Source organism: Nuphar pumila, chromosome 15 (assembly GCF_984573655.1).
Source record: "Nuphar pumila chromosome 15, dmNupPumi1.hap1.1, whole genome shotgun sequence".
NCBI classification, from domain to species: domain Eukaryota; kingdom Viridiplantae; phylum Streptophyta; class Magnoliopsida; order Nymphaeales; family Nymphaeaceae; genus Nuphar; species Nuphar pumila.
In genome coordinates, this window is record NC_143263.1 from 74,532,068 (window position 1) to 74,549,700 (window position 17,633).

Here is a 17,633-nt window from a genome sequence, read left to right on the forward strand (position 1 = left end):
GTTTTAAAAAAATTTAACCCCACAGATTTGTTCAACAACGTCGATTTGCTAGAAAAAGACACTTGGATTATGTTTGTCAATAAAAAATATGATTTTTTATGCCTTGAATATTTATGAATGTTTTAGACTGATGATTTCTGAATCTTATAAAAACTTCCATGTGTGTTGGAATCAGTTGGTTCAATAATTGATTCCTATAAAATTAAGTTGTAGATCCCATTTGTATAGTAAGATTTAAGGAACCATGAAAACCTCCTTCAAAAATCCGGTAGGCTGGATGTAGGCAAGAAAAGTGGTAGGCACTTGTACTACCACATTTCTGGCCTACCGGCTACTTATTGAGCTTTTGAGGGTTTTTTTCTACGTTTTCTTAAATCTGACCATACAAATGTGATCGGCATGCCTGATTTTATAGGAATCGACTCTTGGATCATCTGATTTTGACACACAGGTCTGTTTTAATAAGGTTTAAAAAACCAACGATCTATGATTTTTATAAACGTTTAAGACTGAAGAATCATGTTTCTTATCCAAAAAAACATTATCCAAGTGTCTTTTCCTAGCAAATCGTCCATGCCAAGCACATTTTTAGGGAAAGATTTACAAAAAAGAAACCTGAAAATGCCTATTTTTAGGTGATAGATAAAAGTGATATATATATATATATATATAGTGAGAGAGAGAATACCAGGACACTCATTTTTCATATGTTGTCTAGTTTCTAAAATGCATCACGGTGGTGGTAGTGGTAGTAGAGATGTTTAAATGATGATAGTGGTATGGTCTATAAGGTTGGGTTGAGAAAAGCAACTACAGTGATAGGAGTAAATGTGAGATGGAAGTAGCAGTGGCAGTAGTGGATGTGGGAATGAGAGTGACAGAAGAGGTTTTTGAGATGGTGGTAATAGACTTACAATATTTGTGATAAAGGGAGATAGGGGCGACCATGGTGTTAGTGATGGAGCCACTAGTGGTTTTAGCAGTGGTGGGGTTAAAGCAGTGGTGGTATTGACATTAATTTATAACACCCTGATTTGGGACCTCTGGAGTCTAGTTCGGTTGATATTACTTTTTAGAGGAAAATAGTACAAAGTTCATACAGAGAAAACATTGACTATTTTTTTTTTCATTATCATTCATAATAAAAGAAAAACAAATACATTATTGTTTAATGACAAAAAAATAAAAGCTACCATGTACTCTGCCGAACAAGAAGATGATCACGTTTGGCTTGTGCTAGTGTGCTTGAAACCTACAGTTGTAATTAAATAAGGGGTGAGCCTATAACCCGATAAGAAATAATTATAAGCAAATAAACACTTAAACTTACAACTGTAGTGGGCTCTAACTCTTAGTTTTAGTTTAATTTTTGACACACCACATTAGTTTGTATATTTTAATTACCCTCATTAACTCTCTCAAACACTCTATCTCCACAGACTATCACTAGGTCGGCTATACCGGTCATAGCCGTCTATGAGCGTAGCAACTCGCATAGAACACCTCAATTCTACATATTAGCCAAACAATGAATCATATACTCCTAGTAGTCCCCGTACCATCAGGCACTATGGTGAAACAAAAAAGGAAACCCACTGATAGCTAGCCGAGAGGTCAGGCTCAATCTCATTCGCTATATGGTTCATGCTACATTCTAACCATGATGGTTATCAATCATTCACGGTCTTCCAAAGTCTCAAACACTCTGTGAGTGTAACCGTTAGTCATAAACTAAGTTCAACACATTGAACCGCATTCGTAAACTTGTAATTCACTAGTTTTCTCACAAATGATATCGTGAACTGATTATGACAGGTCTCACTCTTTAATCTCATGATGACATTAGGACTCACACTTATCTCATAGAAATTGCACAACGATTTAGGGTCTCCACATTGTTAAGTCACTGGCAGCCCACTCTTCATGGTGGTTGCACTTTGATCGCGAACCAGAAAGCCTTTGCCATGTTGCCACTTTCGGGATTTAGGGGTTATGCATGTTAATCTCAATATATTCATTCATACAACGTGAATAGAATAAATTAGACTCAAATCTAAACGTAATCTCATCACAATGCATGTTATCAATAAACGCACCGACATGTTATCACAAACAAAATCTTCTTTCTAATATACATGGCATACCAAAACTAACATGTATGTCACAACTAACATGTATATGCAATTAACTCATAATATCAAGTATGATAATTTTATGCATGTTATGTTCTCACTCGAAAGCTATCATGCTAATCATATTAATTCACAATATTACAATAACATGCAACATAAAAAATATTTATTTACATCTAAAATTACTTATAATATCCATTACCTCGAGTGTGAATACTATGCTCAAGTTGCAATCGAGTCTCAAGATGCTCTAACAGTAGGATCTGGTCATTATACAAGCATATTCATGTTAATTCACATCACTTCTTATATTTTAACAAAATTACTAAAATACTTTTTTTGAATTGACTCATAAAACTTTAATTTTTGTGTCACTAATTTGACCAAAACCAATAAGCAAGTAGATTCTCTTCTACGATATGAGTCCAACGCACCAAATCTCACTCAATTTCGAGTTCGGGGTGCAAAGATATGCTCATTTTACTAAAATGGATATCGAGTACACAAAGGTATTTTGGTCATTTTGAATTTATTCTTAAAATTCAAAAATAATCCCAACCCGATTCAAACTTAATTTTGATATAGATCCAAAACTGTCTGATTGAATCCAGATACATTACTCATCTGGATCCAAAACTGTCTGATTAGATCTAGGATAGTTTGATGGGATCTAGACCTACTTCTGATATGGATCTAGAATTGATCCAATCAGATTTAGTTTTGATTTGGATTCAGAATTGATCCAATCAGATCTAGTTTTGATCTGAATCCAGAACTGATCTGAATCGGAACAAGTTTTGTTTTGGATCTAGAACTGTCGATCTTGGTTTATTTACAAAAGAAATTCATTTTTGAAAATGAAAATCATAGAATTGGAGTCTAAACCTACTGAGCCAAGCTCAAATAAGCTCATTTATAAATGAACACATTGTTTTAAAGTTGAAAGCATTTATTCCTATTATCGTTTACCCTATAAACTGACCATCTTGTAATGAGAGTGCATGTCTCTACGTGTACATCAGTGGATATACATGTGCTTCTGTTAATGTGTGTACTCAGGTATGTTTCTTGCACTTATGTGTGAGTAGGACGTGATGCTATTGTTAATGGATGTTTTCAGAAAAACAATATACTAAAACCGTCGATACGGACTAGGTGATTCAAGGTCTCATATGATAAGATCGCTTGTACTTGGTTCAGGACATCATAAGTGGCGATCGCCCCTTCCATTGTCATTCTGTATCCAACAAATTTTAAGGCTTTATAATCACATGTCTTAACAAAAGAAAATGGGCTAACATTAATTCTTACAAATCTATACGTGAATATCCTATGTCTAAAAGAGTTAAATTGATATATTTTAGCATTAGCTGAATAAATTGATATATTCCAATATGGAGCTTTAAATGTCATCTTATTGATTTTCTTCTCGTAATGTTATTGTCATTGTCAATGTTTAGTTTTTTTTTTAATGTACATTCTTAGAACCGCACCTTTTTTTTTTTTGAAAGGCAAGCTGGGGTTAGGCAGAATTGCTACTTTGTTTAATTGTCTAGTGGCTTTATTGGTAGGGACGAGGCGAAGCTGATTCAGCTTATTGTGAAAAGGATATTAGATGAAGTGGACAAGGCACCTCTCAATGTGGGCAGATATCCTGTTGGTCTTGAATCTCGAATTGCTGATTTGATGCAACTGTTGAAAATTGAAGCTGATGACTCCAAAAAAAAGAAAAAGGAAATCGAAGCTGGTGAAGTTCGAATGATTGGGATATGGGGAAAGGGCGGCATTGGAAAGACAACCCTCGCCAAAGCTGTCTACAATATTTTGTTTTCCAGCTTTGATGCCTGTACCTTCATTGAAAATGTTGAGGAAGCGAATCAAGCCAATGGACTCATCCGCTTGCAAGAACAGCTGCTTCGTCATCTCCTCAAGGAAAAAGAAACAAGTATCAGTAGCATTGGTGGTGGTGTCACAAAAATCAGAAAACGACTTCTTTGTAAGAAAGTGCTTCTGGTTATTGATGACGTTGATGATAAAAGCCAAATTGATGCACTAGCAGGTAGACGGGATTGGTTTGGTACTGGAAGTATAATCATCATAACTTCAAGAGATAAGAGTGCATTACTTGCAGGTGGAGTGAATGAAGGTGATATCTATAATCTTAAAGAGCTGAATGACGAACAATCCCTCCAACTCTTTTGTTGGCATGCATTTGGGAATAGCGAGCCAACAAGGGAGTATACCGAGTCAGCGTCGTCAATTGCATCTATTGCTGGTGGGCTACCCTTGTGCCTTGAAGTATATGGGACACATTTCAAGGGGGAAAAACCTGAAAAACGGGGAAAGATATTAGAAAAGATGAGAAAAGTTCAAGATGAAGAAGTTCATAAAAGGTTAAAAATAAGCTACGATGGGCTCAAGGAAAGAGAAAAAGTCATATTTTTGGACATAGCATGTTTTTTTATTGGGAAAGGCAAAGAAAATGCAATTCTCATGTGGGAGGATTCTGATGGGCTCTGCCCGGAAGATGATATCAATGTCTTAGAACGCAAGTCCCTGATTAGTATAAATGAACGTACAGGTGAATTTCAAATGCATGACCTAATTCGAGAGATGGGAAGACAAATCGTGATAGATGAGAGCATTACAAAACCTGGGACGCGGAGCCGGTTGTGGGAAGACCATGTGACGTTGAGTGTTCTACAAAACATGCAAGTAAGTAAAGAGTTTAATAATGGTTTCATTTTTCTTTTGCTTCAGTTTTTATTCAAGATTTTTTTAGTCTACTTTGTTTATATCACATGGTTAAAAGTCATATAAAACTAAGTCTTAATTAAAAATAAGCATTGGTGATGTGAATAAGCAGTCTAGATTTTCGTGGTAATGATTGGTTCTGACATGTCGACATGTTTTCGTAGTGTTTGTTGTTTTAAAATTAACACCACATATAATTTTTATAAACCTTTTTCTTACATTAAAAAAATCACTTTCTTATATTCCTTGTAAATCAATCACGACAAACAATATTGAAGGCATTTCTTTTTCCACATCCTATACTGAGGCTGACTTGGCTTTTTCATTTTAGGGAACAAATAATATTGAATGCATTGTTCTCCATCTAACAGAGGGCACCACCAGAAAATATTTGAACACAGAGCAATTTAAAGAGATGCATAATCTCAGACTACTTCATATGAGCTGTGCCACACTTGAAGGACAATATCGTCATTTTCCTAAGACAGTAAAATGGTTGGAGTGGAGGCGATGTCCCTTGGAGTCATTGCCAATAGGATTTGATCTCAAGGAAGTTGTTATCCTCGACCTGTCTTTTGGCAACATTACCCAAATTTCGAATCAACAAAGATCAAGTTACATGATGGATCGGTCTCCAAACATTTCTTCTGAGGAGCGGTTTCCTGAGATTAGCCATCCTTATAACTTCGACAAATTGAAAGTCCTCAATCTGGAGTCATGCAACAATCTCATCACTACTAAAGATTTTACTAGCATGCCCAATCTTGTGAAGTTGATATTGGATGGATGTGTTGGGCTGGCTGAAGTTCATGAATCGATTGGCCATCTTAGGTTCTTGGCTTACTTGAGTATGCGAGGTTGCAGTGGTGTGAGGGAACTACCCGACAGTGTTTGCCAACTGAGTTCTCTAGAAACACTTGACCTTGATGGATGCTCCCAAATTTCATCTTTGCCTAAACAGTTGGGACATTTGACATCACTAAAATCCCTCATCCTTGGTTGGACTGTCCTAAGCTTTTTGCCCGATAGTGTTTGCCAACTGAGTTCTCTTGAAACACTTGACCTTGATGGATGCTCCCAAATTTCATCTTTGCCTGAAGGGTTGGGACATTTGACGTCACTAAAATCCCTCATCCTTGGTTTGACTGGCATAAGGTTTTTGCCCAATAGTGTTTGCCAACTGAGTTGTCTAGAAACACTTGACCTTGTTGGATGCTCCAAAATTTCATCTTTGCCTGAACAGTTGGGACATTTGACATCACTAAAATCCCTCATCCTTCGTAGAACTGGCATAAGGTTTTTGCCCAATAGTGTTTGCCAACTGAGTTCTCTTGAAACACTTGACCTTGTTGAATGCTACAAAATTTCAAGAATTCCAGAATCCAGTGGTCATTTGACCAACCTCCAAATACTCGATGCAACTAATTGCTCTAAATTAGAGGCTTTGCCAACTTCGATTGGCCATGCAAAGAATTTGCCAAAGCTGTATTTAAGTGGTACTGGAATTGAAGAGGTGCCCAATTCAATTGAATCATTGAGAAATCTCCAGCAATTACATATAGATGGCTGCAATGGTATTACGGGACTCCCTGATGCTTTTGGAAGCCTTACAAGTTTGAGGGTGCTGAAAATGGGTAATCACAATCTCGAAGTGCTGCCTCCTAGTTTTTTCCATCTTCACTCGTTGGAGGAATTGATTGACTTGGGCTGTAACTGGTTACAGGGGAGAGAAAGGATTGATTTTAGTAATCTGTCTTCATTAACTACATTAAAGATCCAAGGGGAAAATGTTTGCAGCCTACCAGAAAGTTTGGATAGCTGCCCTCGACTCCAGATACTGGAACTAATTGACTGCCAAAGGCTGCTGTCTATCCCTCCACTTCCGCCGTCACTGTTTTCTCTCTACGCAAGTCGTTGCAGTGCTTTGAGAACAACCTCAGATGTCTCGAATTTGAGAGACTTGAGGATATTACGTATTGAAGGTTGCTGGAATCTTATGGATGTTCCAGGCCTTGAAATTTTGAAACGCCTGGAAGAGTTGTATCTTGTAGGATGGACAAACCTTCCCGATACTCTAAGTGACAGAATAAAGGTAATAACTTCCTTGGCATTTGGAAAACTAAAAACAGTCCTATGTTGGTTTTACTTGAAACATGGGTAGTGGGTTTTCAACAAGTTTTGTTACTCATTGATTTCCTCACTTTTGTTCAGGAGGCAAGCTTTGAACGATTGATAGCATTCTCGATTTCAAGAAAACTGAGGCTTTCTGCATTCGGGTGGAAAAAGGATGTCTTTCGTTGTTCCCAAAGGGTTGAACCTAAGAATGGTTAAATTTAGGATAAGAGGAGACTTCGATGAGATGCAGGAACCAACTGGTCATATTGAATTCGTGAGGGTTTGCAGTGATGCTACCCACAAGCATCTCTGTCATGTATGCATAAAATAATCAACTTCAAACATCATTAGGCAGTTAAGGAGTTTGTTTTAGCAAATATTTCATGTCATTGCATTATCAAAACAAAATTAAAGTCTTTTATAGGCTACCACGGAATAAAATATTTTCTTTCACCTTTTTAAATACAATAATTATTTATATTTTATTCTAAAAAAATCAAATAAGTACATGTCATTATTTACTAATCTCCACTCATATATTTTTTGCACAGGTTTTCTCAATATTTGTTTCTAAGCAATAAACTTTTCTCTTTTATTTTTATGCTCTTTTCTTTCTTTCTTTTGTTGAGCACTATATCAAATTTTTAGTTTTCGAGACCCATGTAACAAGCTTTGGGTCAGTGACTCCCAGGCCAAACGACCTTAGGGCACTAGATAAAAAGTATCCTTCAAACTTAATCGCTCAAGTCACTAGACCTTCAATTTTCATAGTTTTACGTATAGTCTACTTCTCTATCATGTGCAATATCAACATCTATTAGGTTCTCTATAAAATCTATGTAACGAGCTTTTGGGCCTATGACTCCCGAGTCAGATGGCTTTAGGGCACCAGGTGTAAACACCTCCCAAGCTCTACTTGCTCGAACAAAATAGGCCACAGATATCAACTTAGACAAAGAAGTGATTTTCTTCGTTATTCTTTTCGACATGGGAATCAAACACTTCAACTTGTGTCTGAGTCTAGCTACTGGGGAATACAAAGATATCAAACAACTAAACGTATGCTCTTTATCACTTTTTGAGCTCATAAATGCAATGTTGTTCACTTGCTTAGGTTCTTAAAAATAAAATTCTGCATATTCATACTTGTGATTCAAAATAAACTCTAACATGCATTTATTGTCATTTTTTTGAAATCCACATAAATAATCATATTTTTCTAGATCTGTGTCAGAAATTTTTTTTATGAGACTTAAAAATCCTCTAGAATATTAGATTTTGCAAAACATTCATATAAGTTCAAACTCGTTCCTTAAAAGCCCATTTTTTATGAGTTAACATCAAAAGTGCAAGTACAAAGACAAAAAAAATTGGGTATGCAAACTAAACCCTCCCCATACTTGAATGACACTGTCCTCAGTGGTACTCTCCCATGCTTGTATGAAACTAAGTGAATGCACATGCAGACATAATAAATGAGAGGAAGGGAATAGAAGTCACCTGATCCACACCGTGGAACCTTACCTGATATGTCATGTGAATGGATCTACAGAGGTTTCACCTGTCTACTTGTTATGCAACTCACAAAAATATACCAAAAATGCAATACATACATGCTATGGCATCTAACTCATTAAACAAACAAAACTATAGAAAAATAAAAACTACTAATAGTATATTATAAATATGGGTTGCCTCCTATAAAGCGCTAAGTTTTACGTCCTCAGCTAGACGAATCTCTAGAGATCCTTCATCATCCATGAGATCAATGAATATGAAGTCATGCTCAATTAGGGACTCTGAAAAAAATATTATCATCTGTGACACTGCACACTGTGTTTTCTCCAATTCTATCCCTGTAGACCTTACGATGTCTCTCTACACTAGAAGGAAGGAGCTTAGTCTCCACGTAGAAACTATTCTCAAATGATAGAGAGCTAAGAACTGAACATCTATCAATGTATGCAGTGTCAAGCAAGGGGGGGTTGATATGATCCTGCTTGACTATGTCAAGCATTTAGTGCATGTACACCCCCTGCTTCCCAAAATCCTGTGATTTGTTGAGGGCCTGAGGAAAATAGGCTCTATGGATATACAAAGGAGAGGGCACGGGTCATGGGCTCTGCTCACTTTACTCGGGCCTGGTGGAGGAGATTGATTGGTCAATGGGTGCGGCAGTGGGTTCACCAGTCAACTCCTGAGTAGGGTGGAATGTCTTTCTACTCTGAAGGGTCATAACAGAGTTGACCTATGGTGAGACTTTGTAAGGTGCAAGCCGTGAAACATGGGTTCCTTACCCTTCACGTTAATAATAGACTGACTAGAGGCTTTCCTCGCTTTGCCTGCTTAAGACCTCAGCCAACTATTTCATCTGAGTCTCTAGCTTCGCTATTGACTGCGTGTGGAAACAGAGGTTGGCTTTAATGTCAGCAAAGGCTTCGAACGACTTTTCTTGGAAAGATGGGCTCGATGTGGCCTCCTAAGGAGAAGGCAAGCTAAGTTGGTGGTGGGCCTATGAAAATGAAGCACGCGATTAACCTTGTGGGACATTACCTTGTCTATGTTGTGTCTAGGAAGGCATGTGGGGTGGCTCGTGTAGATTTCTCAACTCGAAGTTGGGATGATTTTGCCATCACAAAACCTTGGGCAACATTCACTTGCTCCATAATGGATTCAGGATAGAGTGGTGTTGTTAGACACTCAGAAACAAAGTGTGCAGAGCTAGCACATAGCTTACACACTTTTACTACTGGATTTAGCAAAGTTGGGTTGGCTACTAATTGATCTACCTTCTCGATCAACCTCTGAAAAGAATGTGGTCAGTTATTAAAGATTTGTAGTTCTCGACGTGTCGCAATGGGTTCTTCATGATCACAGTTTTGAAGGAAGAGGATATGCAGCTAATCCTTAAGATTAAGGGGTTTTGAAGCTTGCAGGGCATACTTTGATCACTCAAAGATGGGCTCCAAGTATGGATTGGAAACTTGAGAGAATCTCGACAATCCCTTAATGGATCCGACTCTAGGATGTCTCGATTGAATGTTCGAGAGGGAAGTTCTTTTGGGGGTAGCTAAACACATGGGAGCATGTTAGGGCTCAAGCAACGACAAATGGTTGGCACTGTACCATCCATTGCCTGGGCATACTAGGCCAGACATTTGTCGGTCGGTCACCATTAGTAATAGTAATAAAACGAGGATAGAAAGTGGAAGAGGAGCCTGATCCCTCACCCTCGACAAGCAAAAGTTGGTGACTTGAAAAGACATGCCCCTTGTAAGTTTTCACAAGCCTGGTTTTAGATCAAATTAGGTATGTAAAACCTGATGGTGTAAAAAACCAAACTTTCTTTTTAAATAAGGTTATAAACCTACTTTTGGGTATCATCCAAACATATTCAAATTAATACCCAATTTGAAACTCCATCCTCATGTTAAGGGGATACACAATCTTTCTTTTGGTTGTTCTATCCAAATTTTATTAATCAAGTTCCTCATCTCCGTAGATGAAAACATAGAACGGTGACAGGAAAAGAAAGCCAAATGAGAGCATGTTTGGGTTTGGGACAAAATAAAAGATCACCATCCATAGGTTACACCTAAATCTTCAGACCCTTGCATTAAGAAAACTGCATAAGCCCGATTAGTAATCCATGGATGCGGAGATAGCTAGATGCCTTATTCCAATGGGTTAAAAAAAGCTATATAACATTGGCTAGCACAAAGCTATGTTTAGATTTGAATATGCCATTTTGTTGAACTCTTCTACAAACTAGAAATAGTTGGATTAAGTCGTTTGCACAAAATTTATAATAGCCTACTATTTGACAATTTAGTTCAGATGACACAAGCTATTGAGATATTCTACTTCAATTTTTATGAGATCTTATACTCTAATTTTTGTAAATGAATGACTTTGTTCCCCTGTGACCTACTTTGTATTTCGAGTCACTTGTATCTTACTCCATCCTTGCACTTTGGTTCAGGTTGATAAATACTCTGAAGGGTTTGCCCATAGATTTGAACTGTAATGAGCCTAGAGACAAAATTGTAAATGAATGTAAATACGTTGAGCTTTCTTTTGTACACTCTCGTTATGATTGCCTTTGAGTGATTGTAATTTCTCTCCCTCTATTCTATCTCGCTCTCTTGCACTTTGATTGATCAAAGCTTCTGCAACTACAAGCGATAGACCGAAAAGATTAGGGCGATAAGGAAGGACCGTGACACTGCATTGGCCTATTAAAGAAAACATGTCTATAACAAGTGCTACCAAAGCTCGTTCTTGAGTTGGAGAAGAAACTCAGAAGTCGGTGTCAAGAGATACACTGACAAGCCATGATTTATGAGCAAGACATCGTGGTGCCCAATACAACTTGTGTAGCACCAAAGAAAAGGTAGTTGTCGAAGCCGAGGAGATAGGTTCACCTTAAGGCCTTCAACAAATGTCTGCAATCGTCAATAAATTAGTGGAGGATGTGACTTCACACAAAGAGGCAATTTCATGCACAGTTGAGTTATTCAGACAGTTGGACGATGATGTGACGAGCCTGTGAGAGCAAGTTAACTTGCTTATGGGACATGTTACTTCGCTGACTACGATAGTGACCTCACTGCACATTGAAGTTATGGAGCTTCAGTTGAAGAACCACACTCTACAACGGACTGTGACCCTTAATGGTGAAAATGGAGATAGGCCATCAAAGATAGATATGCCAAGGCCAACAAAATTTAATGGTTCGTGAGATATCAAGGCCATAAAGAACTTTGTGTTCAAGGTAAAAGTCTACTTGGATATTTAGAATGTATTGGCCGAAGACCTAATGGTGAAGGCTACAACAACTTTACTCGATGAAGATGCCATAACTTGGTTGAGATGAAAATGTAACTACACGAAAAGAGGTCAATGTGTGATTGACACTTTTGAAGCCTTCAAAATGGAGCTACACAACTACTTTATGCCAAGAAATACACAACGACAAGCTTATCGGATAGTGGTAGAACTCAGAATATTTCACCACCATTCACCACATTCGGACAGTATCTTGAGTTTCAAAATGCTCCGCCTGCCATCAGAATGAAAAAATGTTTGATCAGATAAAATCAAAACCACAGTTCCTCCTGTGTTTTATCTGAGAGGAAAAACTCATATGTCTCACTACAAGAAAAATGTGCATTAGCGACAGACTCTTTCCATCGCAAAATCCATCGCTAACGTGTTTAGCGATGGATTAGCGATGAAAAGAGTTCATCGCATAATCCCCATCGCTAAAATGCGTCAAAATTTATTTGTTGCTGAGCCGTCGCAAATTAGCGACGAATTAATGACAAACATAGTTTGTCGCTAATCCATCAGTTTTTTGGTCACAAATTTAGCGATGGATTAAATTTCATCGCAAAACATCGAGCGACGAATTAAATTCCATCGCAAAACATTGACTGATTGAAATTGGTGACAGATTAGCAACGAATATATCCTTCGCCAATTTAAAAAAAAAAATTGAAACATGAATATCGATGTTGATCAGGACTTTCCCCACCAGCTTTGCAAGTGCCAAATTTGAGGTATATCCTCCCAAAAGATGAAAGAGGTCAACACGAGATTATCAAAATACAAATAAGAAACTTAAGAACAGAAAGGCACCTGCTGATGGGTTCGAAGGTGTTCTTCCAAGGAAGATGTCAAAAGCTTCCATGTTTCGACATCAGCTGTATAACCAGCATTCTTCAATAACTTCAGTATAGCTTGACAATACCTGGTTAATCAATGTTCACTAAGACACTGGAAGATGAAGAACACTAAGAAAGTTAGTGAGAGGACAAGACCAACCTCAAAGATTCCAAAACCTTCCCCACCTCATCCAGCATGTGGGCATAGACAAGTTTATATGGCTGAAATGGTTGCAAGACAAACTGAGAATTGCCAAGAACCTTTGCATACTCATACAATTTTGTTCTCTGTTGAAATAGTGAACAGCTCAATCAGGGTGTGGTGTCAATCAACAAAAACAATAAAAGCTCTATGGCTTGCTCAGACTAAATAAGTCCAAGAGAAAGGACTCCATGAGAGTGACTCATGTTACAAATAAACTTCCAGAGAATTCTCAAAAAGTAACACAAATGACTCTTTAATAAAGAACTAAGAAAAAAAAAGGACAACTTAAGAGAAATTGATAATAGTCATTGGCAGCAAAGACAAGCTAGGCAATTCAGTGATTTAAGTATTTGAAGCACTCTGGGTTTTCTGTAAAATAATCTGCTTCCAAGCTATACGATCTATGAAGGACTTCAGGAGCAACATAATATGCACTGCCAACAATATCATTCAATCTTTCATCTGCACAAAACAAAGGATTGTACTTTTAGCTAGAATGAAATTGTAATCAATAGCATGGTCACCAATAAAGAGAGAGAGAGTGAGAGCCCAAAATTGCAAATTGCTCAAGAAGTCTCAACTATTACCAGGTCTAATGAAGTCTGAAAGCCCAAAATTGATAATCTTCATTGGTGCACCTTCATCTCTAGTGGTGAAAAGAAAGTTTTGTTCCAGAATGTTAGTGTCAATGTGCAAAGAAATGAACATTTATACACATGCAGGGAATAAAATCAGATTTTCAAAGTTGAAATACCCTTCAAGTTGGAAAATAAACAGATGAAAATGAGAATTCATACTTGAGAAGCAAGGTTATGAAGTAATATCCAAACCTCTGGCTTCAAGTCACGGTGCACAACACCTTGAAGGTGGCAAAAAGCTACAACACTTAAGATTTGTATAACTATCGCTTTTGCAACTTCTTCAGTATATCTCCCCCTCTAAAGAACCATAACACATGAAAGAGACATCAAGATAAATTTCTTAATTGTGACATATTATAAACATCCAACAAGAAAAGTACAAACCTAGATAGGATCCTGTCTAAAAGCTCTCCACCCTCACATAATCTGAAAATAAAATATGTTTGGTTAATTTTGGAGAACAGCACAACAATGTGGTGCCATAATGACAAGTCTAAAATGGAACTTCATATATGAACTGATTGGCATATCCCTAACTAATTTGTGCTTTTCAAATGCCATAACATAAATTCGTAAAGAAAAATGATGATGACAACTTGAGAGAACCCACAAAGTTTAAGGTGGAGAATGACAGAATATGGCACATAAAAAATAAATCTGAAGAATAGAAAAAACTGCAGATAAGGCTAAAAAAAACACAAGCAATTACGTCCAATGCAAAACAAAATTAAGAAAGCGATTCAGAAGAAATAATCAAGAAAAAGACCATATGCTTTTAGGAAACTCAAGACAAGGTAAGAGAGCATACTCCATAATAATGTACACATTATTGGCATCTTCACAAGCATCATAGAATTTGACCGAATGTTTATGCCCAGATAGAGATTTTAATATTTTCACCTCCCGGCGAACATCTTCAATTGAAATTGCAGTAATCATCTGCCAAATAGGAAGAAATGTCAAACACATTCTTCATGATAACATAAATGCTCATCCAATATAAGGAAACAAGCCCTGTTCTCCACTAAGAGAAGGAAAACAGTCTTGGAAACAGATATTGTTAAAAAGGGAAGTAAAATAAATAAAAAATCAAGTAATTATTTCTGGAGATAACAAGCAAACCACAATATCAGATGCAGCACATTTAGTATGCACAGAAAACCTACTATTTAAGGAGAAATCCTTGATTGTAGGGTCGTAGATGGCTCAGACACAGCAGGCCTAAGTCAGGCCTGATTACAACATCTTTTACCCTTCGTGTAGATATGAAGAGCATGACCAAGTCCACCAACCTAACTGGGTAAATCCCAGTTTGTCTCAAAATGTTCAGGTAAAGCTGTTGGACTCAAAGCAAATCAATGGGCCTACAAAGTCCCCTCGTTTTCACTCACTGTGAGCAAAATCCTAGAAACAACATGAACAAGTCTTTTGTATTTTGGAACAAATTCAGCATATTAAAATAAAAAAAATATCAAATCACCCCTAACTGAATCGCAGAATAGCACATTATACCTTGGTGGATGGACGACTGCATGGATCACTTAGGCTGCACTGAGATGTCCTAAAATATTTGTTGGCACGGAAATGAAGCCCTGATTCATAAAAAATGACCTGAAACCCCAAAAAACAGGTTCCTACTAACCACAGAACATTCAACGCAGAAATGAAACCCTAATCCAACAAAAAACAACCCCAAAATTCAAAAATTAACAATACTACTAACCTCCACGCTGCAGAAACTCAGAGCGGTGGTTGAGGTTCGAGAGGACGAAGCCAAGCTGCTGCTGCTGCCCACCGTGCCGTAGCCCACCCAAAGGAGGAGGCACAGTTTTGATGACGATGCCGCTCCTCGAAGACGAGCTCAAGACCGGGAGGACCCATCTTCTGCCAAGGTCTCCTACGCCGCCTGGATCAGGGAGTGGATGGGGCTAAACCAAGGAGAAAGGAGAAGAAGAGAAAGGCTCAGGGGGGGGGGGGGGGGGTGCGTACAGTACAATACTACTAACCTCCACGCTGCAGAAACTCAGGGCGGTGGTTGAGGTTCGAGAGGACGAAGGAGGAGGCGCAATTTTGACACTGATGCCGCTCCTCGAAGACGAGCTCAAGAACGGGAGGGCCCATCTTCCGCCAAGGTCACCTACGCCGCCTGGATCAGGGAGTGGATGGGGCTCAACCAAGGAGAAAGGAGAAGAAGAGAAAGGCTCAGGGGGGGTGGGTGCGTACAGTACAATACTACTAACCTCCACGCTGCAGAAACTCAGGGCGGTGGTTGAGGTTCGAGAGGACGAAGGAGGAGGCGCAATTTTGACACTGATGCCGCTCCTCGAAGACGAGTTCAAGAACGGGAGGGCCCATCTTCCGCCAAGGTCACCTACGCCGCCTGGATCAGGGAGTGGATGGGGCTCAGCCAAGGAGAAAGGAGAAGAAGAGAAATGCTCGGGGGGCGGTTGCGTATAGTGAAAGGAAAAAAAAAGGCGGGTGCGTACAGTGAAAGGGGGGAAATTGCGAAGGGGGTGAAAAAAATTTTGCTGTTTAAATAAAAAGTAGCGAGGGATCAACAACAAAAAATTTTCATCGCTAAGTAGCTACAGATTTTGCGAAAAAATTTTGTTGTTGATCCATCGTGACATTACGACAGACTTTGAGATGGCAAGGATTTTGCCACAGAATTTGTTCAGTTGCAAAATCGGTCGTTAATTTTGATTTTGGCGATGATTAGTTTTCTAATCCGTTGCAAATTTTCGTCCCTAATTAATGTTTTTCTTATAGTGTCTATGGATATTTTCTTTGGGTATTGTGACAGTGTATGGCACCTTCCCATAAAATCAATGATCAATATCTCACTAATATATTACTGAAGATCAATTCTAAGGTACTTTAGTGCTTGCAAATTTATTGTTTTATTATTTGATTATCTCTAGCATTTTGCTAAAATGCCTTTTGAATTTTGTGTGCTTCAAAATCAGCTTGGTGGGATTAATTCCTTTCTTGTTATCGAGAAATCACCATTTGTTCCAATAATCTCTTCATCACCGACCATAATTTTTGGAATGCATGTGTTTCATGGATCACCTGGTCAGTTTGATATGCCATCAATTGTTGCGGTAATGTGCTCTCTCAGTGGTACCTAAGCTTTAATTACATCATTTTCTTTTTGAAACTCTCATATTGCAGAAATGTATATTATATATAGGTATATTTCATTATCTGTGTAGGTTTTCCTCACTAATTGATGTTTATATAATGATTTTTTATTGGTTTTCACTTATATCTTTTTATGTGTTCAACATAGCATCTTGTGAGTTCTCGTGATTGGCCCTTAATTTCTCGGGTACCGGGCATATGTTAGGACCCAATCTCCTAAAGTAGAAATGGTAGATTCTCTCTTCAAGCTTATTGTTGACAACAAAACTGATGGGGGAATTATCAGGTTGAGTCAAATATTTCATGCTTTTACAGGCAACACATTGTTTATGCCTAATAGGTGTTTAAGTTGTTAGCTTGGTTCTTTGCGGTTAGTTTTTAGATATTCAATTGCTTTATAGAAGGCCAAGGGGTGTTTGGCTCAGGCCGTTGAAATGATTTTTTTATGAAACATGTGAAGTTTACCACCTTTCTTCCACTTGTTCATTTGCTAAGATCTTGCCTACTTACATCTTTCTTTTGTCTAAAGTAAAACTTGGGTGGGATATATATGTTGTGTTCAATCTAATTTTTTAATCAATATAATGTTGCAAGTTTTTTCCAAAGTATGCAGCCAAACGACTGCCAATACTTTATGTCTTGGTTATGTTGCTTGGAGGTTAATATAGTGTATTCTTGAATTAAGTTTCATTGCTTGTTTGTTTGCAGAGAATTGTTGATTGACTTCTATCAGAGTGCCAAGCAAAGGAAGCCTGAGAAGATGATCATTTTCTGGTGCAATTGTGCTACTTTTTTAATCATTAGGCAAAATGTAATGGTTAATAGTTATACGTCAAACTTCATTCCATTTCATTTTATTGACAATCAGGGATGGTGTCAGTTAATCTCAGTTCAATGAAGTCCTGAATATTGAATTGGAGCAAATAATCAAGGTCAGTTTTATGTGTTTTTTTATTGCTGTAAAAGTTGTACATCT

At 37.8% G+C, this 17,633-nt stretch overlaps 2 protein-coding genes across 3 annotated transcripts in view; one reads left to right on the forward strand and one right to left on the reverse strand.

Moving 5' to 3' along the window:
- The window catches only part of LOC149815623 (disease resistance protein Roq1-like), a 95,639-nt gene that overhangs the window by 13,049 nt on the left and 64,957 nt on the right, over positions 1-17,633 (forward strand). The window contains exons 2-4 of one of the 2 annotated variants that reach the window (XM_089990089.1): positions 3,704-4,847; positions 5,218-6,978; positions 7,098-7,375. In XM_089990089.1, coding sequence (XP_089846215.1) covers positions 3,704-4,847; positions 5,218-6,978; positions 7,098-7,217 — 3,025 coding nt within the window. In that variant the 3' untranslated portion in view covers positions 7,218-7,375. Of the gene's footprint in view, positions 1-3,703; positions 4,848-5,217; positions 6,979-7,097; positions 7,376-17,633 lie in introns of those variants that run through there. The other variant, XM_089990090.1, reaches the window with a different exon arrangement.
- Positions 14,605-15,943, reverse strand: LOC149815624 (uncharacterized). Its single transcript, XM_089990092.1, has 4 exons — positions 15,754-15,943; positions 15,520-15,659; positions 15,237-15,419; positions 14,605-15,105 (listed from the first exon to the last, which is right to left on the reverse strand). The coding sequence occupies exons 2-4, from the start codon at positions 15,632-15,634 to the stop codon at positions 15,020-15,022; spliced, it is 384 nt and encodes a 127-aa protein (XP_089846218.1). The 5' UTR covers positions 15,635-15,659; positions 15,754-15,943; the 3' UTR covers positions 14,605-15,019.

Excerpts from the sequence above, each read along its gene's own strand:
- LOC149815624 (XM_089990092.1), bottom strand. The coding sequence starts at position 15,634 with ATGGGCCCTCCCGTTCTTGAGCTCGTCTTCGAGGAGCGGCATCAGTGT. Across the intron at positions 15,420-15,519 it reads TGAGTTTCTGCAGCGTGGAG|GCGGCGTAGGAGACCTTGGC; the intron begins GTTAGTAGTATT and ends TCCCTGATCCAG. Across the intron at positions 15,106-15,236 it reads TGAGTTTCTGCAGCGTGGAG|GGCTTCATTTCCGTGCCAAC; the intron begins GTTAGTAGTATT and ends TTTATGAATCAG.